Source organism: Nelumbo nucifera, chromosome 7 (assembly GCF_055504915.1).
Source record: "Nelumbo nucifera cultivar China Antique chromosome 7, China Antique-T2T, whole genome shotgun sequence".
NCBI classification, from domain to species: domain Eukaryota; kingdom Viridiplantae; phylum Streptophyta; class Magnoliopsida; order Proteales; family Nelumbonaceae; genus Nelumbo; species Nelumbo nucifera.
Window position 1 is genome coordinate 38,532,445 of NC_142655.1, and position 23,611 is coordinate 38,556,055.

Consider the following 23,611-nt stretch of genomic DNA (forward strand, 5'->3'; position numbering starts at 1 on the left):
TTCTGCTTGCACTTCCGCCAGGAGGAGCTGTTTCTGCCCAGTAACTTCAATACGTAGAGTCTATCCCCAATAGCCTTTTTGAGCTTTACATAGAATTGGCAGAGGAGATCCGAGTTTCCAAAGCACAGGTTGACAAGTCTACTACTCGTAGAAAGTGACCTTTGTATGTTTGGATTTCTTATTGGTTCAAGGGTAAGAGTTCAATAGACATTATGGTTCAAAAGGGCGACAACTAGTGTCATCTTGTAGCTTTTATTCTTTATGTCATGTCGCAGTTCTTATTTCCCGACAATTCAGACTATGGCCTTCGCACAATTTTGGTTCCTCTCTCTGTTATGGCAACCGGAAATCATCAATTGTCATTAGCATCAATGTTTCTTGGCTACCTTTTTAATCAGATGGATGACACTGTGCATCAGATTATGGACCCAAGCTGCAAGTGTCGTTCCTCGTATATTATTACTCCCTTTTTATTTATGTTTCTCTATGAACGCTTTCAGTTGAGCATCACTCCTTGACAATCATCGCTTTTGTCTATCAGCATGGCGACCTTGGAGGGTGATCAAGCGAAAGATGTTTCTCTTGAGGTCTGTCGTAGGAAGCAGTGGCTTGGTGCCATTGTGATGCTATCACATTGGTCATAAGCAAATTATTCAAGAGTAGGATTCTAAATTACTTGGTCCATCAGGCCAAACAAGATCTTATCAAATTAGTGCCAAACGGAACTTCAAAGCATAGGACCTTAGGACTCTCAATTACGTGGTCCATTAGGTTAGACAGGATCTTATTAAATTAGTGCCAAACGGAAATTCAAAGCATAGGACCGTAGGACTCTAAATTACTTGGTTCATCAGGTTGGACAAGATCTTATCAAATTAGTTCCAAATGGAAATTCAAAGCATAGGACAGACTGCATAGTCACTTATTCAAGCATGCTAGAAATTTAAAGCAAAAGAGATCACTACACACATTCACTGATTTATGCAAGCCATCAAGCTGTGGAAGAGTTGTAACTCCACTAGGGATAACACTGAAATGACAAACTCATTACATGTTCTAGAAAGTTCATGTGAAACAAGCCCTATGTTCCATCTTCCAAAAGTCACTAGGCAATGAATTCTAGAGTGATCCGCACATAGAGCTATGAGCTGGCTGTCAGATGCCACCTTTTAACATTGTTGTATCACTTACCATCTCTTTGATGGAGAAAATTTAAAAGCATAGTTCACAAACAGAAAACAGAAAGAACAAGAAACAATACAAATAAGACCATAGATATCAGGCATTTAGGGAAGAAATTAGACTAGAACTTTGAGTATAGAAGTACTTATAATCTAAGGAGCTCATTAATTCAACTAAAGCGAAAATAGATTAAATTAAAAGTAGAGAGTTACCCTTTTCCACCTACTTCAACTGTTATGCAATGGTGAGAGTCTTAATCATAGCATAGTGTCATAAACTAAAAGGTAAAAGAGAAAGGAAAGAATAAGAAGGAAGAAAATAAAGTTTGCATATCTGATTGGTATTGTACATCGGTTTCCAAGAATGATCTCTGCATCAATGTTTTATTTCCCAAGTCTTCTTTGGCTCAGTTTTCAATTGCGGATCTCTAAGTGTCGGTCGTAGTAGTCCCGAAGATATTTTCTCAAGCTTTCAATGGGTCTTGATCCAATCTTATACACTTTCACAGTCCAGTCATCAGTTGTGGCAATTTCTTGGATCTTCGCTCAACACTAGCCCCTCTAGAGATCAGATGCGACCAATGATGAATTGATAAATAGCGACACACCAATTAAAATAATACCATACAAATTAATGTTAAATCTAGGGTTCAATCACAAAAGCATAGATTTAGAAGGCCAAAAGGTCAACGACTACAAAATAAATAAGCATTAAATAAAAGAAAAAAAAAACATAGAAAAGGAGACCAAAAGGGTTTTTCCTCTTCGAGCATTGTTTTTCACTTATAGCCATTACAATTGTCTTCATCCTCGTGCACGAATTCATTGTTTTCCCTATAGTGGTTGCCAACTACCGTTCCCCTAGAGATCAGAGTCGGAACTAGAGATTTTATTGTAGTTGCGGTGGTAAGGCAACGGAGATTGGTCAAGTCTCCAAAGGTCCAGAGAAGATGGCAGGAAAGAGTGAATGCAGGGAGGAATATTGGTTGTAGAGGTCGGTGGGAGAAGGGATGATAAGACAGAGAGGTCCCCTAAGAAACTCTAGGGTTAAAGTTATATGGTTTTCTGACGTGGGGGAGAGTTATTCCCCTTTTTTATAGAGAGGACCCCAAGGATCTAAGGAGAAGGATCTAAAAGGATACATTTTCTATTAGGAAATGTGATCTTTATCTTTATGTCGACTATTAATGGAGCACTACTGGGATTTCACAACGTGTCCAACGAAATCCCTTAAGGACAGAATTTCCCTTCTCCTAAGCATTTTTGCATGGCGTATGTAGGCTACGTTCCCTTACGGGTTTCCCCCTGTGTACACGTGTCAAGGACAAGACATGGATTTGATTGGTGTGCTTAGGTGTTTTTCTCAATCGCCTCCGAGGCACTTCGTCACAGTTGGTTGTGAATAGAAGGAATGCTAACCTCCCATAGGTGGGTGACACCGGCCTCGGGGTATATCATCCATTCCTTATAGCAGGAGTTGCCATTTAGTTCTCATTGCAAGGTGCTGATAGTGCATCGGGCTCTTGCGATATCCTTTTATGTTCATCGCAAGTCTCAGGTGACGTTGATTGCTTATCGTAGGTTCAGAGAGGTGTTTTATGTTCATCGTAGGTCTTAGATGGAACTTCATGCTCATCGTGAGTGTAGGATTTCTTTTTGTGCTCCTCGCAAGTGTGTGGGCCCTACATTACTTTGATAAAGTGTCATTGTGTCATTTTAGAGGTATCCTGGTTGTGATTTCTTCATTTTCTTTTAACATCCCCACCATAGTCCCATTGAAATGCATGTACTTACATTTATTTTTCAAAAAAACATTGCTAACTAAAAATTTTGGGGTTTCTGGTACCCGCGGAGAACCTGTCCCATCGGGGATTGGGGATGGAGGACAATTTTTATCCCGATGGGGATTGGGGTTGGGGACAAGGATTTATTTAAGAATTGGGGTCGAGAATGGAGAATATGATCACTGCCCCATTGCCATTCCTAATTAAGAATCTAGAGATTTCTAGGGTTTATCACTTTGTAGTAAATTGTTAATGGATGCACTGTCCTATTTCTTGATCTAAGTGAATTAAGTTAACTTGAGAATATGCTTTCTGGGATTTTTGAAATTTGAATTAAGTTTTTTGATAGCTATGATTATAACCCTAGCAAGTGCACTAGTTATCAAGTAGTATAAAAATATCATTACCACGGGGATTTAACAAAATAAGTATTAAAACCCTAGTCTTCCCTAATTATTTGGACATTCGAAATTCAGATTTGAGGGAGCAAGAACTACTGAAAATAAAACTAGGAAAAGAAGATAAAAGCAAGGACAATCAACAACCGAATATGCAAAGGATGAAATCGCTAGGGCTTTAGGTCCGCCCAACCAATCTAATGAAATATTGATGAATATGATTAACCAAGATTAATTGTTATTCCCATAAGCTGAAGTTTTTCCCAATTTTATTTAATATTTTTTCCCAAGATATACTAAACCTATTTCTATCAAGTAACCCCTCGATCCCTCGACTAGAGTTCTCAATAATAGAAATGCATAAAGTGCAAGAAAAACTCATATATTCAAATGAATAATGTGTATATATCCCTATATACCATTCAATTCACACCATGAACTATGTGGTCGAGTATATAAATTCCTTTCCCGATTCATTCATATACACCGAATCAATTAAGAGATGACCACTCCTAATCGCATTAAGCAAATAATTCATAGACTATATGGAAATCACAATCTTGGATAAATCATAATAATAAAAATATATTCATTATCATGGTTCGGCTTTCCACAGCCCTAGCTAAAAACAAATTAATTCATAATAAAGGAAATAAAGCAAACAAGATGAAAGAAAGAACTCATGAATTCGCCCGGGGTGCTGAGATCTCCTCTTTTTCTTGCCGCCACCTCCTTCTTGAAGCTTTCTTGATCTCCTTCTTGAAGTTCTTGAAGACCTTCTTGATTCACTTCAGAGGGACTTCAGGAATTCCTCCAATTGTTGATTGATGATCCCTCTAGTCCGCCCCCTACTTCTTTATATAGCCAAAAGGGGAGGGGGTGGTTTCCTACTCTCTCTTGAAGTTAATCTTTTAAGATTAGAAAGTCTTAGTCTAATCCTATTCTTATCTCTTTATCTTTATGGGATTACATCATAAATTTAGATCTGGTAAGACTCTTCTCAGTTTCTTGTTATTGGATTCGTATTAGACATCCTCTGCGAATTGGGCTTCAGCTGCGGATTGGGCTTTCCTACGAATTTGCCCCGACTTTGGGCCCAGATTTGACTTCGATGTAGGCCGAATCTGCGAAAGCCTAAAACACGAAAGTTGTGGCTTTTTCTTTTATCTTTCTAGTGGGTCTTGAATCAGCCCCATTGGAATTCGGATACACGAGTTAAGCCCAAATTACTGAACGGTGCCGAAACTGTGAAAAATCATCCGAATTGCCTTTCTTTGCTCTTGATTCCTTCTTTTCATGTCCTGAACCGAAATACAAGACATATGAGTCCAATTAAGTACTAATTAGGTATGAAAGACATAAAAAAAATGATAAATTCTACTCTCATCATCTTTTATTGGAATTCTTGTTTATACAACGATTCCAAGTTCTAGTTCAGGATCAAGATCAAGTTAGAATTTTAGGTTTCAGTTCTTGATTTCCTTTTTAGGAGATACCACTTACACCAAGGTCTTTTTCGGAAAATTGGAATTGTAGAAGCAAAACAAGACTACACATTGTTACTTTTAGCAGTTCGAAGAGTTTCTCAAGTTAATCATGTTCACTAGCAAGAATATAGACCGTTCGAAAGGATACTTCTTTGTGATATTTCTTGTTTTGGATTGTTAGTCTCGTGCTAATTGATAATCTTGCTGTAACTATAAAAATGAGAATTTTGTTTTACTTATTCCCTCTTTTTTTCCTCTCTACTTGATATCACAAAAAGATAAAAATGCATAAACTTCCAAGGTGTAGATGTAATCAAATGTCCACATTTTTTGGCCTTAGGTAACTAGAAGTTTGGTGGAAAAAGGATTTGTGAGTGTAATTTTGATACTTAAGCAAGAAATTAAATAAAATTCGTACATAAAACTAAACGTGTAGCTTATTTCTTATTTATATTTCAGTGATTTTCTTTTATATATTGACTTAGAAGATGAGTTTTGTTTTCTTTTGTGTTTATTTGTATGGGGGATTTAGGTAACCTTCCATGATCCATAATCTACAAGGAGGGTCTATGCTGATCCAAGCCCAATTTTATTGGTGGTAGAAAGGCAAACTGTAATTTGGCTTTACTTAGGAAACCTACCCAAGTAATTTTTCCTTTTTGGTGTCTTTCTTTTTTTTCCTTTTATTTATTTGAATATACATTTGATATGTGGTGATTGTTGGGACTTTGATTTTTTAGTCACATTAATTTGCTTTTATAAACATTATTTATTCTATGAATTGAACACTTGTTATCTAGGATGAGTCACCACCCAAACTGAAAAGATATGTCTTTGTTCTTCCAACTGTGCCTACAACCAAGGGAGCATCTTTCACCAAATTTCATAAATGCTCTCGAGTGTCATCAAGATGTAAGGGCAGGAACTATGAATGAAAAATGTAGCATGTTTATTTATTTATTTTTCATAAAGACTGTAGAAATAGGAATGTCTAATGGACCGATCACTAAAGAATTCAAACCTACTCTTATGTGGCTGGAAGAAATTCCATATAAATCTTCTTGGAGACCTTTCGAAAGGATAAATGAGAAACATTTGCAAAGATGGGCAAGTTTGAGCAATGCTTCGGGAGATAACATTGGTTGCCTGCAAGCTACATTGCTCGGTGAAGCTTTACCCTTAGCTATTTCAATGTAATTATTTCTTGTTACTTTTTCTAATTTTCCCTTTTAATCCTCTCTCTCTCTCTCTCTCTCTCCAACATTGATATATATCTTTACGAAGTTTTCTTTCAAAGCCCCCAAAAAGCATTAATTTTAGGCTTTGTGCTTTGGGACTTATAAGTGTTTTGGCTTTAGAATGTGATGTTTTCAGAAGTAATTCTTATGAAATGCTCAAACATGTTTGGATCAACTTTGTTTTTCACAGCCCAAAGCTCAAAATGAAACACTTATACAAACAAAACCTATATTTTTTTTATGTTTATCTAATTTATGTTGATTTTATTTTACATTATTATTTTGTATATAAATATTTGTTCGCATTTTTTTGTTTAAAATTTCTTAGTTCTTATTTAACATCTCTTTGTTGTATTATTTAATGGAAATTTAGTTGTTGGTTGGATGAATACAAACATTAGAAGGATGCTCTCCCTTTATGGATAAGTTAAAGACTTTACCATCAAAGTTGGGCAACTTGTTCAGGTTAAAGGCATGCTAAGACCTTTTCCTTTTTTTTTTTTTTGCAACAGGGGGGGTGGGGGGGGCACAAGCCCAAGTGCTAAAACTAAAAGCCTAATATCTAAGACCTTATGTTAGTCTTTTGACATGATGATATCATCTCTTTAATGTTTGTATGCCATGTATATCAAATTTTTAAGACCTTATGGCACCGTGTTTTAATATTTTAACCATGTATATCAAATTTTTAGTTGTCATAGAGAGAGAGAGAGAGAGAGAGAGAGAGAGAACATCGAAACATTACACAAAAGGGGAATAGTTCTCATTATATCTGAAAGTTACTTGTACAATGATCATGTTATATCCTATCCAAAATAAAAATCTATACCAATAATAAAAATTAATTTCATGTTCAAAAAAGGAAATGATCATGATACAATATAGGCTTAAACTTAGAACAAATATCAAAGCTAGAGGGAGAGGAAGTGGAAGCTCCACTCCAGCCACCCTAAGTAGGGCCTCTAGTTGAGCAACCCACTAATCCATGTTCACTAGGAAGGCAGTTGTTGTTGCATACGTGGGAATGTGCTCCTTGTATCCCTCATATTCTTCGTGAACCTATGTGGCGTGCTTGAACCTATTGCAACTACCTTTCTAGGGCGGTGTTTTGAACTCTGGTCTCTATAAGGGTTCTCCTTGTATCTTGCTGCTTGTTATGTGCCTCTTGGAGCTTTTCTCTTTGAGATATTCTTCTTTGACCTCTCCTTTCTTTACTTCTTTTTTGAGCCTAATACTCTTTGCCTCTGCATGCCGGTTCTTCTTAATCGCATACCTAGCTATCTCCCTCATCTTATCTTCATGCTTTCCGATCCTCTCTTCCCTTTCTTGATTAAGTAGATACCCTCTTGATCAATCGCCTCCTGAAACATTTAGCACCACCTCTAAAAGAAAGGATGTTTCCCTGATTTACTTCTTTACCTACACCTACCATCCTAAGATCATCATCAGCCATAAAGGCTTGCACCCCATTCTTAAATTCAATCCAACTATAGCCTGGATACTTTGAGACCTGTTGACCACTCATCTTTTCCCGTACAGCTGATGCATCATCCCATCTTCCTAAAGATGCATAAATGTTGGACAGAAGCACATAGGGGGCTGGATTCTGTGGGTCAATGCGGAATAGCTGCTCTGCTGCTAGTTTCCCAAGGTTGATATTAGCATGAACTCTGCATGAACTAAGCAAAACTTCCCAGACAATTGGATCATCTATATAAGGCATCTTATTTATAAGAATTTCTGCTTCATTGAACCGACCAGCTCGACCAAGAGAGTCTATAATGCATGTGTAATGGTCTGCCAATGGTTTTACCCCATGTTCTTGCTCCATGGAATTGAAGATCCTGAGGGCTACATCAGCCAAATCAGTATGGCTGCAAGCAGTAAGAACAGAAATGAAAGTTATGCCATCAGGTTTTCCACCTGATTGGATCATATTGTCAAAGAGGTCAACAGCCTCATTCCCACATCCATTTTGTGCATACCCATGTATCATCTCATTCCAAGAAACGATATTCTTATTGGGCATCTCATCAAAAAACTGGCGAGCCAAACTTACATCGCCACATCTTGAATACATATCAATCAGAGCACTCCCAACAAAAACATCATTTATATATCCATCTTTTATTATCTGAGCATGTAATTGTCTCCCATGAGACAAAGAAGCTAGTCTAGCACATGAACTCAGAATAGTAGCATAAGAGAATTGAGTAGGGCTCACACCATTCTCTTGCATTTCTTTAAATAAGATACAAGCTTCCCGATTTAGAGAATGGAGTGCAAAACCTGCAATCATTGAATTCCAACAGACGTCATCTCTCTCATGCATCCTGTCAAAAACGTGCCTAGCCATGTCAATGTTTCCACACTTAGAGTACATGTCAATTAGTGCACTGGCAACAAACATGTCAGCATCAAGAACAGACTTTATTGACACTGCATGGACCTGTTTTCCACCATTTAAAAAACCAATTCCTGCACATGAGTTGAGAATAACAGCCAAAGTAGTATGATCAGGATGGACATTCACAAACTGCATCTTCTTGAAGAATTCTACTGCTTCCGTGTGATTCCCAATTTGGGAGTACCCAGACAATAGGGCATTCCATGAACTTACGCTTGGGCATGCAATCTGGTCAAACATCTGAATGCCAGTTTCCATATCCCCAGACTTGACGCAGGCTCCTAGCATACTCAAATATGTGACTTCATCTGGTTCAAAACCATGCTGTTGCATCATTTGCAGCAAATCTATGGCTCTTTCACTTGTGCCCTGCTGACCATAACCAGCTATCAAAATATTCCAAGAAACAACATTAACATCAGGCATATTTGCAAAAATTATCTCAGCAACATCCATACTCCCACTCTTTGCATACATGTCAAGTAATGAATTATTCACATGAAGATCCATTTCAAAACCGAATTTAATTATGAAGCCATGTACTTGTAGGCCATGGATGTTACACTGAATCCCATATCTTGGACTAGGACCATTTGGTTCTCCACTCCCTCCTCTGGCACAAACACTGAGAATACTTGATATGGAGACAGAGTCGATTTGAATTCCAATTTGATGCATCTTTGTGAACATTCTCAGAGCCTCTTCAATGCGGTTTGCTTGCAACAATCCACCCATAATTGCTGTGAATGCAACTTCATTTGGTTGAGACATTTCACCAAATGCTTCAATTGCATCCTCCATAATCCCACACTTTGCATACATACCTACCAAAGCATTTTCCACATACATGTTACTATCTAGACCAACTTTAATAGAAAGGGCATGACAGCTCATGCCATGTTCTAATTCCATCAAGCCACCGCAGGCACTGAGAACACTCGCAAAAGTAAACTGGGTAGGCCTGAATCCTTCTTTATTCATCATATAATATAAATGCAATGCCTTTTCTTCCAGCTTATTCCTGACTAATGTACTGATAATTGTATTCCACGAGACAGTATTCCTCTCGGGCATTTCAAGGAACAAATGTTCTGCTTCTTGTAATTCACCAGCTTTGCAAAACGAACTAACAATAGCGTTCCATGAATAAATATTCTTTCCAGGCATTTTTTCAAACACGTGACGCGCGAAATCTAACTTACCACACTTCGCATAAAACTCAATTAGCCTGTTGGATAAAAAAATGTCCGAGAATAAACCATTAACGATTACCTGAGCATGAATAACTTTACCCGCTAAGTGGACTTTCTTGTCTATGCAAGTTTGCAACAACTTGGAGAATAGGGTCACCTTGCTTTCCATCGTCACACCGAAACGAGCGCATAAAACTTGCAAAAACGGAGGCTTTGAAGACCAACCGCCATTCATTACCAACAACAGTGAGAAGAAAAAACAAATGTGAAGGGAATAAACTATACGTTTAAGCGGTTCAATCCCGACCTCGTGGGCCCAAGAATGTGGACGCCGAAGCATTCAATTTCAGGGGCATAAACGTCATTGTAACCGGAAAATTAACATTGATATCATTGCTGATCCTTCACACCCTTCTCTGTTCCGTTTTCCGTCATGGAGGCTGGTGGGTCGGATACCGATGGCCGGGAATTCAAGAATGCTGAAGAGATGTGGAGAGAAGAGGTCGGAGAAGGAGACGATCAAAAGAAGACTGAATGGTATCGGAAAGGCGTCGGTTACTGGGAAGTAAGCTTGCTGACGCCTAAAACCCTAAACCCTCGATGCTCATATTTCAGTTATTTATTTATGTTGTATGGGTTATTGCTGTTTCAGGGTGTTGAAGCGTCTGTTGATGGAGTATTGGGTGGATACGGGCATGTTGATGAGGCAGACGTGAAGGGTAGCGAAGCTTTTCTAAAGAATCTTTTGGTCGACCGCTTTGGTTCTGGCTTAAGAAATCGCCATCTCGTCGCTCTCGGTACAAAAAAATGCACACACACACACACTCTCTCTCTCTCGTTCCTCTTGGGGTTTCAGTTTCCTGCATTCTGAATCTCTCTCTCTCGTTCCTCTTGGGGTTTCAGTTTCCTGCATTCTGAATTTTGGTTTAGAAAAGGGTTTGTCATTTGTTGAGTCGCCTTTTTACGGTCACTGGTTTGGAATAAGTTTAGTGGTGGGTTTGCACCACTTGTTCCAACAGGATAAGGAAGTTATACGGTTACGTACTTGACCCATATGCCAAAAGCCATAAGGCTGTTGGAATGCGTGAAGCCAAGCTGTTTAACGTCCTTTGGTTCAGGGAGCTCTCAATTTAGGGTGCTTTAGTTGTAGCACTAAGACTGTGGAGACGCGTCAAACATACCTGTTTAACCCTTATGACCGTAACATGAACCAGTCTCATGGAATCAGTATACTGCATATGATTTCATAATCAAGCAAAATACATGTGCGGAATTGCGGATTCATGTTATGTATATGGGTCCATTCCAAGATTACACCTTCAGAACTAGTGTAACTAATATGTAAGTGTTTTATTTATTTATTTATTTTTGATGGGTAGCTATTGGCTAATTTGTACGCACAGGCCATTGTAATTTCCAGACTGGGCTAGTCAACTTATTGCCCTTCTTTTTCTTTCCCCTAGTAGTACTAAGGGTGGGAACTTTGACAACATCAGTAGCATCCATATCAGTGTTGATACTCTCATACTGTGACTGGACATTAAAAAAATAAAAATTAATTTAATTGCAACTTATCGGGATTGTCGGTTCGAAATCTCAATTTGATTTCAACGGTTGAAGCCTTCAAGCCTCCCAAATTGCTAACTTGAGATACTTGAGAAAGCCTTTTTCTTGTTGAAACTTGAATAAAGTTGAGAATTATAGAATGGAGTATGATAGTGTGTATAAAAGAGTATGAGAATTGGTGTGATGCGAATGGTGGAGGATATGGGTATTTATAGGAATTGAAAATAAATCAATTGCACAAAATACCCTGAAAAACTAGTCATTTTTAGTTATTGGGAGGGGTATTTTGGTCATTACAAAGCCATTTATCACTTTACCCAAATGCCCCCCAAACTAGCTGTTATATAGTTGTTCAGAGGCATTATTGTCATTTTTCTACCCTTCAAAGCCAAAATACATAAATACCCCCTAAAGAACAGTTTATAGTTGTTTCCTTGGGCGGGCTGCGCTTGGCCTGCTACAGGCTTGCAAGCCAGGTCATGCTGTGTGCTGGCAGCACAGCCCACTCGGTCTTGCCGTGCCTGGTGATGGAGAAAAAGGAAAAGAGAAGAAGCGTGGATTTGAAGAGTTTAGTTGATAGAGAAGTAGAAGTTGGAAAGTCCCTAGGTTTATTCTTCTTGGGAGGAGAAAGTCTTGTTAAGAAAGCCTTTGGAGCCTTTGAAAGGAAGAGGAAAGAAGAAAGTTTGAGGAGAGTTGCAAATGTGTTATGTGCCTTAGGCTCAGTTTGGAAAGAGTACAAATGCAAATATGTACAGTGCAAATACATACAAAATAATACAAAATATAAGGTTTTGCACTCTACATATTTGCATTTGTACTCCTTCCAAACTAAGCCTTAGGAGAACTCACCCCTAAAAGCTAGCTGTTAGAGGGAGGGAACCTAAGCGCATATATACCCCACAACAGCATCCCATACTACTGATGTGGGATACCTCACATTAGCATCCCATACTACCAACATGGGACAAATGGATCGTAACAAAATGCTCTTGAAGGAGAAAGTTAGGACTTGGGACGAGGAGGGATTCTACGAATGGTTTGGACTTTGGAGAGAAGGTTGTGATCCACTACCACATTTAGCATATGATATATCAATGCCTTTTATTTTCTTTTGAACTTGTCTTTTGGAGTTGTTGTCTTAGTATGGTTGGAGGTCTTGTAGGGGGGCTTGTGTAGTGTTATCTTAACACCTGTTTCAGATGTATCCAGTTTTGTTTTCTTTAATAAAATGTCTTTTACTTATAAAAAAAAATATAGGATATGAATAAATGGTAATAGTCCTTACAATGAGATCTGCAAAGAGTACACCAGTTGGGAGAAATACAGAATAAGGGTCTTCTCTATTGTAGGTTATCCAAGGTGTTTACTTTCCCATGGAACACTTCCCAACAAAAGGTCATAATCTTAGGGGAAACTAGCCTATACTAGACTTACTTGAAGGGAAAAACCTATTAAAGGGAGGTATAGCAAAGGAGCTTGAAAAAGGAAACATAAGATAAAAATCCCTTTTGCTTGAGGGTCCCAAATCCTCTTATCTGGCTTCAAAGGGTCTAACCAAACCTTATCAAGGAGGCTGAGTAGATTAGATGGAAACTCAACTTCCTCATTCCTTAACCCTCTACAAAAACTAAAATCCCAGTCAAAGCTGAAAGGTTTAACATAGAAGGAAGAAATTTTGAGATCACGGTCACCTCTTTTTTATACAAAATACAGAGAACAAGGACGGAAAGTGGTCTTTTATAGGAAGATCTTCAACCCAAGTGTCCTAGAACCAAACAGAATTTCCAGAACAAACATCATACCTGACACAACTGAGAAACTACGGAAGAAGTCTATGAATTGCCTTCCAAGGTATTGCCAAGTTAGCCTTTGTGATTTACCAACACCCCACCCATTCTCTGAACATCCATGAATACTCTTCACCACTTCATGCCAAAGCCTCTCTCGCTCCAAGGGCCACCACTACAACCACTTCCCCAACAATGCCAAATTCTTTTTAACCACATTTCCTAGACATAATCCCCCTTCCTCTTTAATTCTTACCACAACCTCCCATCTGATTAAATGATCTTTTTTACCTTCTCCTGGTTCCCAGAGAAAGTCTCTCATCATTTTCTCCAACTTCTTCGCTTCCCTAGGCGGTATCCTAAAGACAGAAAGGTAGTAAGTAGGTAGGTTCGCCAAGGTAGCATTAAAGTGATCCTACCACCTAGAGAGATATAAGTCCTCTTCCACAAGGCTAATCTCTTTTCAAACTTCTATATGTTTAGATTCCCAAAACCTATTTTCCCTAGGATTTTCCCCTAAGGCTATGTTTGGTTTGAAGGAAAAGGTAGGGAAAGGAAGGGAAAGACAGGGAAGCCTATACAAGGTTTGTTAAGGTTTCCCTACCTTTCCTTTCCTTTCCTTTCCCTACTCTTTCCTTTAAACCAAACACAGCCTAATAAAATCCCTAAATAAGAGAAAGGCCAAGAGGAGATAGAACACTCAAGACAATCTGCAACAGCCTCAACCTCCTCAATCCCACTATGTGGATCTTTTCTAGATTGATTTTTAAATTGGAAATTCCTTCAAAGCCAAGAACCAATTCCTTTAGGTTTCCTACTTTCTCATTACAACATCCATCACAAAATCATTAAATCATTTGCAAATTGGAGATGACTGACTAGAACTTGGTTTCTGTCTGTTCTCCATCTCCTTATAACATCTTCCCTATCAGCCATAGTGATGATTTGACTGAGCACATCAGCTACTAGGGTAAAAAGGAAAAGTGAAAGTGGATCCCCTTGAATAATATCCCTACAAGTTGGAAAAAAATCCCTTACCACCCCATTAACTAGGATGGAATAATGACAAGTACTAACCCAACCAAACATCCAACTACACCACCTTTGCCCAAACCCACACTTCTTCAAAACCTATTTTAAAAACTGCCAATGCACCGAATCATATGCCTTCTCAAGATCTAGCTTACAAACAGGACCTCTTTGCCTAGATCTCTTCATCTCCTTCACTCGTTCATTGGTAATCAAGATCTGATCAGTTATTTGTTGTCCTTGAATGAAGGTCCCTTGGGCCTGACTAATGATAGAGGGGAGGACTTATTTAATCCTCAAAGAAAGAACTTTGGCTTGGATTTTATAAATACTTAACATCAGACTTCTTTGGGATTAGATCCAAGAACGTAGCATTGATGTCGCGGCTAACTATGTGCTTATCTCCAAATTCCTTAAAGACATCACAGAAATCATCTTTTCGCACCTCCCAACAATCTGGGTCTGGAGCTTTAGATCTATATTAAGAAAACCACCTGTCTAATCTCTTCGTCCTCAATGTTCCTTTCAACCACATAATCTTTTCTTCACCCAGCCTTTGCCAATCCGGGCTTTCCATTTCTAGCCTTTCATTCAGCATGTTGTTTTTGGAGAATGCCCTAATATGAGAATGCAAAAAGACAAATCAGGATCCATATCATCCTTTCAATATCCCATCCCTTAATAGTTGTTATTTGGAAACATTTCATGATAGACAATATATTGTATAAATAATATGTTTCAGGTTTCTTGAAGTTGCCATGTCAAACTCCATATGTCTGTGTTCTATAGGTTGGTGTCCTCATTATAAAGCTTTTATTAAGTCATGCATATGAGTATATGACCTTTTATATATTCGAACAAATCTTTCATGCCGGTGTTTACTAAATTTTGATGGATGCTTGATTCATAATCCAGGGCAATCAGTTTGAGGGTGCCTTTAGGAGGCATGATGATGGGATAATTCTGGTGCGTTGGGGTCCCATTGAACATGGGAATTCTATTAGAGATGATATTGATGTATTCAATGTGTTTTAATCTTGTGGAGGTAAAGGAGACCTTTAGATGGTGATTGGCTAGATGTGTAGAGTAGGAGATGGTGCATAAGTCTTTTATTACCATATTAAGACAGCTCGATCTTTGGCATCTAGAGTGAAGTTCTTGTTCAGGTGGATTCCAAGGAAGACTTTTTCTTGGAACTAGGGATAAGATTGAAGGAAGTATTGGGATGCTAATTATTTTGGGTTTATATTGTGCATAGAGTTTTAGTTGTTTACTTGTTTTTAGTGGCTACTCCTATTGGGATATTGTTCTGTTTTTTTTTTTTTTGTTGAATGTTTTGTTTCTTCTGCTTGGTGTTCCTATTTGCCTGTGGGTTTATCTTTAGTTGTTTCCACTTTTGTTTTATTTAATGAAATCTTAATTGTTCATTCAAAGAGAAAAATTGATATATTGGCAAGGTTAGTGCAGGTGGAAACTGATATATACTTTTATTTTCTTATTTTTGATGAGGTGAGCCTGGATAAAGATAGAAAATTGCAAATGCACCTGTTGGAAGTATGGTTCTTTTGTTTAAGATGTTTTATGGGTCAATGTTATTTTAGGGTACTAATTATGCTATTTTTTGTGAGCTAAAGAGTTCATATTTGTTCTAATGTAAGTAAAAATATGCACTATACCACTTCAAGGTTCTCTACTCAAAGCAACCCATTAAAGATTTTGATATTCAACACTGGATAGAATATATTCAAATTAGAGCATCTGTAGTCACATCATTTTCCTTTTTAACATATTTACTTTGTCTATTGAATGTAATGGGTTTCTTAATTCTTATAGAGGGCATAACTGTTGCAGATTGTGGTTCTGGCATAGGAAGAATCACTAAGAATCTTCTTCTCAGATATTTCAATGAGGTACAGATTGATTTCTACTTTTTGGAGTTTATGCCTTGATTTCTTAGCATATAAAGTTTCCAAATATATAATTTTAGCTCTTAAGGACTTATAAATAAAAAATTCTTTGGGAGGTCAATAGGATCTGTTCTCACTCTCATGTATATAGTTAAGGCAGTTTGGCAACTTTAGCAAAACCTAGGAATTTTGGCCTGTGATGGTGAGTTGATGTTTTTATTTTTATTTTTATTTTTTTTAGTTCTTCAGATCAGTAAATGACTAGATACGTAGCAAGTTAGCAACCAGGCACACACCACTTATAATATAGACATACATGCATACAGCCATATATAATATACACAAACACAGAAGCACATTTGGTCATGTACAGAGACCATCTACAGCAACAGTGCAGAGATGCATTTCATAGGTGGAGAGGATTTCACTAGGACCATTGCCTTTAAGGAAGTCTGATGCGGATTCTGAAGATATATTTCAAAATTCAAAGGTTGAAGACAGTCATGAAGGCCAGGGATCAGCTGGACTTGTAGGGATGTCAATGGAAACCGTGAAGATTTGGGTGCAGGTCAGTTGTTTGAGAAGACACTATGTTGAGTTGGGAACGATTAATGAGGAATGCAAGGATATGATAGAGTTCAGGAAGGATACTCTTGTTGTAAGAAGATTCCAAAGTCAGAGAAAGCACAAAAATATTTTGGTTTCAAAAGTTTTTGGTAGACTAAAGTTTTATTTTATGGGGTAAGTACAGGATTTAGGCCCTATGGAGACTGCGCTGTAGACGCAATAACCACAACATGCTCATATCCTTTTTTTAGAAGCAACATAAAAATTAATTCATTAAATTAGAAAAGAGATAAACAAGTTGTGGTAAGAAACAACATACCCAAGGAATTAAACCGTCCCAATTATTACAAATAAGCAAAACATGGATTGTCTATAAATCCCTTGTTTAGCTAAACCATCATCCATATATATATATACAAAATGAGTAATTTATTAATGCTTGAAAAAAGTTTACAGATCCTTGCTACACAGTAGCCCAAATACAGCAGAAACCAGATTAGCCACCCTGATTACCCTGCCCCTTTTTACTATTAAAGATACAGCATTGCTCAAAATAGAGTGGATCTGTCCACTCCCTGTTTTGCGAGAATACCTGCCAGTCCATTTGCTGTTCTTTTTACCCATCCAAAGCTAGTGTTACAACTTTTTGCAAGGTAGTCAATTTCTCTTAAGGCAAATTTATATTTCCAACGAGCTGAGCTAATTTGTTTTGCCCAAGAAATAACCAATAAAGAATCTCCTTCCACTTCAAGCTCTCTAACACCCATCTGTGTTTCCAGTTTTAGTCCACCTTGTAAGAGAGCCATTGTCTCGGCCTTAACCGAGTTGCCAATTCCAATTGGCCCAGAGAATAAGGCCACAACTGCACCTAGATGGTTTCTGAAAACTCCCCCTATACCTGCCCTCCCCGGATTACCAAAGGAGCTCCCATCAAAATTTAATTTCAATTTGTTTGGCCTTGGAGGTTTCCATTCCATTATCACACTACTTCTTTGTGTGTATCTGTTTGTACCACTTCAGACCATTTCCATAATAAGTCATTTGTGGAAACATCTCTAAACAATTCCAAAATTTTAGCCCAATGTGCAGATCTGATCCTTATGGATTCAATCAGTTTCTCCATTGACCTATTCTTTTCTTGGAAGATTCTTGTGTTTCTCTCCTCCCAAATGATACCAAGGCTGCTCTTGTGATTTTCCATAGAGATCTTCCCCTTTTCTTCTGTTTCCTTAAGAAACTAGAGTTAAATAGGCTAGCCACATCTTGAGGGGGTACCCATCTGCAACCAAAAAGAGAGCAGCAGCCCAAATACAAGTTACAAACAAATAGGAAAGTAGTAAACGAGGAAGGGTTTCACCACTGGCCTTGCAAAGGAGACACATGAGAGAGACAATTATTTGGCCTTCTTTTCTGTAGCACATCACAAGTATTTAACTTCTCGAGGAAACTTTCCCAACAAAGAGCCTGCACATAGGAGGGATTGGTTTTCACCAAATTTATATCATTGGGAGAGATGTAAATCAGTCCTCAAAAATAGGTGTAAACTTGAAAAATTAGAGAGAAAAAGGAGGAAGAAAAGTAAGAGCAACAAAACAAGAGAAGAAGATGGAGAAAAGAGGAGGAAGAAAAAGAAAGGTTCGAATAATCCTTCCCTCCCTTCTCTAATCCTTTTTACTAAAAATTAATGTTAAAATAATTACAAGTATGCCCTTAAGTGGGCGGCCAGCTAGGCAATAACATAAAGAGATCAAACAAAAAGAAATAACAGGCCCATTAAGAGAGGCCCATTAGCTAACAGGAAAATAGAAAAAATATTACAAGAGAAGATACTAGGACCCATTCGAACCAGTCTCTTTACACTCCCCCTCAAGCTGAGCATAGATGTCAATCATGCCCAACTTGCTTATATAGTGTGTCATTTTCCCTCTCGGAACTCCCTTGGTCAAGATATCAGCCAAGTTCTGATGTGATGAATGGAAAACAAACTTCTCCTGAGGAAACTCTTTCCCTTATAAAATGTCTATCAACCTCAATGTGCTTAGTTCTGTCATGTTGAACAGGATTGTGTGCAATATTGATAGCTGCTTGGTTGTCACAGTAGAGCATCATTGGCTTCTCATAGTTAACCCCCAATTCTTCTAAAAGGGATCGTAGCCATAGTAATTTTGACACATCATGTGCCATTGCCCTGTATTTTACTTCAGCTGAGGATCTAGCAACTACAGACTGTTTCTTACTTCTCCATGAAACAATGTTCCCAACGACTAGAGCACAATAACCCGAGGTGGATCTCCTATCATCAATACATCCTGCCGAATCAGCATTAGTGAAAGCTTCTAGCTTCATGTGTCCATGTTTGGAAAATAGAATACCTTTCCCTGGAGTACCTTTTAAGTAACACAGAGCCCTTTCTGCAACAACTAAATGAGCATCTCTGGGAGAATGCATAAATTGACTAATAACACTTACTGCATAGGAAATGTCCTACCGAGTCATGCAAAGATATAACAACTTCCCAAGTAGTCTCTGAAACACTCCCTTATTAGATAGAAGTTCACCATCTGTAGCAGAAAGCTTATGATTGGGATCAATAGGAGTGGAGATTGGTTGAGCTCCAAGTTTACCAGTCTCAGCAAGGAGGTCAAGGACATATTTACGCTGAGAAATGAAGATACCATCCTTAGATCTAGCAACTTCAATGCCCAAAAAATACCGAAGATCTCCCAAATCCTTGATCTCAAATTCAGAGTTAAGAATTCTTTTGATTTTACTGACCTCTTGGGTGTCATTACTCGTGACCACAATATCATCAACATAAACTATCAAAAAGGTCACCAGAGAGCCATTTCTCTTCAATGACAGAGTATGATCAGATTGAGTTTATGTGTAACCAAAGGAGACAAGAGCAGCTCTGAACCTCTCAAACCAAGCCCGAGGAGACTATTTGAGACCATAAATAGATTTCTGCAGTTTACACACCTTACCTTGCATTTCCTTCCCATGCACCCCTAGAGGCAAAGACATATAGACCTCTTCATGTAGGTCTCCATTCAAGAAGGCATTTTTAACATCAAACTGGTGTAGGGGCCAATCAAAAGTAGCAGGTAGAGATAACAAAACCCGGACTGAGGTCATCTTAGCTATAGGAGCAATTGTCTCAAGATAATCAATACCAGACATCTGAGTGTAGCCTTTAACAACCAGCCTAGCCTTAAACCTCTCAATAGATCCATTAGAGTGATATTTAATGGTAAACACCCATTTACAACCCACTGGTTCCTTCCCTTCAGGCAAATCGACAATATCCCAGGTATGGTTCTTATGCAAAGCATCCAGTTCAGCCACCATAGCATCCCTCCATTCAGGTTTAGATAAGGCTTCCGGTACGGACCTGGGTATCACATAGGAAGAAACAGAAGCAAGGAAAGAGTAGTGGGAAGGAGATAGAAGGCTATAAGACAAGTGTTTGGAGATATAATGGGCTGTACACTTCCGCTTGCCCTTGTGGAGAGCAATAGGAATGTCAAGGTTTGGGAAAGATGTAGATGGGTCAGAGGAAGGCTGACCTGTTACCTCAGTAATGATGGGAGGAGCAAGAGGCTCTTCTGTAGGGGTGGAAACAACTTGCCCATGTCTGAATCTGTGCCTTTCGTACCACCTTTAGAGAACAGGATGAGGAGGAATTATAGGAGAATGAGGTGGAGGAGGAGGAACAGGAATATTGGAGGTAGGTCCAGTGGGAGAAGTGGACACCTCATGAGAGGACTCAAGAGGAATGGGAAGAGGAACAGCTGGAGACATAGCAAAGGGTTCTTCAGATTTCTCCCCCTTAGGAGAAATACTAAAGAAAGGAATTGACTCAGCAAATGTGACATCCCGAGATACAAAGTGGGTGCCACTAACTGGATCAAAACAGCAATATCCCTTCTGTGTGGAGGCATATCCCAAAAAAACACATTTACGAGCCTTAGGTTCAAATTTGTGCCTTTGATGGATGTGAACATGCACATAGCAAGTGCACCCAAAAACATGGAGAGGACTAGAAAAAAGATCCTCATCCGGGAAGAGAAGGCTAATGGGGGTTTTGAAGTTAAGAACTCGGGAGGGCATACGGTTGATCAAAAAGGTAGCAGTAAGAACAACATCTCCCCAAAATTTTATAGGAACATGGGATGCAAACAGGAGGGATCTGGCAACTTCAACCACATGTTGGTTCTTCCTTTCCGCCACTCCATTTTGTTGTGGAGTGTAGGAACAAGAACTTTGATGAATAACCCCAAAAGTTTCAAGATAGGCGGAGAGGGTTTTCTCAAAATACACCTTAGCATTATCAGAACGAAATATTTTGATCCGAGTGTTAAGCTGGGTGAGGACAAGTTCATGAAATTTTTGCACAATTGTTGGTACTTCATCCCTGGATTTCATGACATAAATCCAAGTGTAACGAGAGTAGTCATCAATAAAAAGGATAAAGTACCTGTAACCCCTCATAGTTGGCAAATGATATGGCCCCCACACATCCGAGTGAACAATATGAAAAGGAGAAATAGATCTTTTATTGCTTACTGAATAAGATTGTCTACAATGTTTTGCCAGTTCACACGACTCACAATGAAGACTCGATAAAGACACTCCCTTAAAACATATCTGGAAACAAATGACCCAAAGCAGAAAAAGACAAATGACCAAACCGAAAGTGACATAACAAGACTTTGTCAATAGACTCTGACAAGACTGACTCTAAGGCAACTCCATGAGGTGGTCCAAGAGCTCTATCCGGTGTGTCCAACAAGTATATTCCATTCGCCTCATGGCCACTCCCAATCATCCTCTGAGATTGCAGGTCTTGAAAAACACAATGAGTGGGAAAAAAGGTTATGCTACAATTCATGGATTTAGTTAAGCTGCTAACAGATAAAAGGTTTGTATTAAGTTTAGGGACATGAAGGACAGAGGATAAATAAAGGGTGTCAGAGGTCTTTATATCCCCTTTACCAGAAATGGGAGCAAGAGACCCATCAACAAGGGATATTTTCTCTTTACCAGAGAGAAGGTGGTATGAGCAGAAGAGATTAGACAGGCTGGTCATATGGTCTGATGCACCGGAATCAATAATCCAAGGGATTTTATGATTACCTGAAACTGAAGCATGATTTGCAGGAGCACGAATACCTGAGTGAGCAAATGCTGCTGATGATGATGTGTTGCCGGAAGAGTGAGATGAAGAAACAATAGCCTCCAAGTGATTTAGCAGCCTCCCATACTTTTCAAAATCCGCCTTCATTGCTGCCAATTGCTCAATGGTTGATTTTTCTTCACTCTCCTTATTTCCTCCTCCAGGTACTGTAGCAACATTAGATGTCTTAGGCTTTCCTGTCTAATTGCCCTTCTTAGAACTGTTGTTATTCTTAAACCTATCGGGTAGAAGCTCAGGATGAAGCTTCCAGCAAGTGTCCTTTGTATGCCTCGGTTTCTTGCAATATTCACATATCTACTCCTTTTTCTCAATAGGACCCTTTGGCTTTATTCTAGCATGTGTAAAGTGTTCTGTAGGTGGACTCTGTAACTGAACTTGTCGCCTACTCTCCTCACTGCTTATCATAGCATATGCCTGGGAAAGAGTTACCTCATCTTTGGCCAGGATATTTTGCCTAATGATGTCAAACTCAGGGTTGAGTCCAGTAAGAAATTCAAACACTCTATTTCTCTCCACCAACTTCCTATACATTTCAGCATCATTCTTACTCTCCCATACAACTGTCTCCGTAACATCAATTTCTTGCCATAGGGATTTTAGTATATAATAGTAGATTGCTACACTCTTCTCCCCCTGTCTTAAGTTTTTCACGTCACTTTTCAACTTGTAGACTTTGGCTATATTCAACTTCTGTGAATAGGTCTCAGTAACACTGTCCCATATCTGTTTGGCCAAGGACATCCAGAGGTAATGCTGACTTTATGAAGTTGCATAGAATTGACCAACCATCCAATGATTATATAGTTCTCCTACATCCATTTCTCAAATTCAGGGTCTGTCTCTTCGGGTTTCACTTTACTACCTATGAGATACCCGAGTTTTCCTCTACTATAGACATAAATTCTTATAGACTGTGCCCAAGCAAGATTACACCACTTTCTTTGGTGCGCTGTTGTTGTCAAGAATGTCCATCGCACCACACCAGCAGGCATATTCAGCCTTTCGTGCATGTCTGTCTTCATAACCAACAAAAAACTCTTTTTCTCATCTCCTCTTCTTTGGTCATTACACCAATACATACATCACGTACGTTATCCACATCGAATGCATATGGGCGCTATTCAAAGAAATCTGTAGTACGTATAAATGTCTCTATCGCCGCCATGGTGAATTTCTTTCTTATCCACACTGCAGTTTATTCAGCGCTTTCCGTGACAAGGTAAGAACTTATCTTTTTTTAGAAGATAAATAAAAAAATTTTATTGCTAAAAGGGAAAAACATTACAACATAACTAGGTGACAAGATGTCACCCCTCTTGAGTACATCAATAAAAGCCACAAAACAAAGAACAACTTCCAAAGTCTCTTTTCCGCAGTCCTTGAAACTCTGGAAGCAATTGCACCCAGCCAATAACTGTTGAACTAATAACAGCTACCAATTCTTCCATTCTTTTTTCTTTCCCCTCAAAGCACCTTCTGTTTCTTTCCTTCATATTTCCCAGCATACAGCAAAAGGAATACATGTCCATAGGATCTTAACTTTGATTCCACCTTGAATTCTTGGCCAGCTGCTGAAAATCTCAGTTGGATCAGCCAAAGTACTCCTGCTCACCTTGAACTTAACTTGCCTTTCCCCTTCCTCTTCTTGACCTGCAATCCTGACAGTGAAGGGCACCACAACGTGTGGGATCACGAAATCCAATGATCTCTTATAGAACTGTATGAAAAATAAAAGGCATGAAAATCTAACAATTCACCCTCTTCATGTTAGGGTCCAATATCTGATGGATGGTTGCATTGGACTGATCATAGAGGTACCCTAAAAACATGGACAAATATGTAAGCTTGTACCCGACCACCATTAGAACCG

General features: G+C 38.7%; 2 protein-coding genes across 3 annotated transcripts in view; one reads left to right on the forward strand and one right to left on the reverse strand.

Annotated features, from left to right (window-relative positions):
- Positions 1-6,829: 6,829 nt before the first annotated feature.
- Positions 6,830-10,028, reverse strand: LOC104587867 (Pentatricopeptide repeat (PPR) superfamily protein). Its single transcript, XM_010245622.3, has one exon. The coding sequence runs from the start codon at positions 10,026-10,028 to the stop codon at positions 7,419-7,421; it is 2,610 nt and encodes an 869-aa protein (XP_010243924.2). The 3' UTR covers positions 6,830-7,418.
- Positions 10,029-10,118: 90 nt separating this feature from the next.
- LOC104587869 (alpha amino-terminal protein methyltransferase) overlaps positions 10,119-23,611 on the forward strand; it is a 45,933-nt gene continuing 32,440 nt past the window's right edge. The window contains exons 1-3 of one of the 2 annotated variants that reach the window (XM_010245623.3): positions 10,119-10,253; positions 10,341-10,485; positions 15,904-15,980. In XM_010245623.3, coding sequence (XP_010243925.1) covers positions 10,122-10,253; positions 10,341-10,485; positions 15,904-15,980 — 354 coding nt within the window. In that variant the 5' untranslated portion in view covers positions 10,119-10,121. The remainder of the gene's footprint in view (positions 10,254-10,340; positions 10,486-15,903; positions 15,981-23,611) is intronic. The other variant, XM_010245624.3, reaches the window with a different exon arrangement.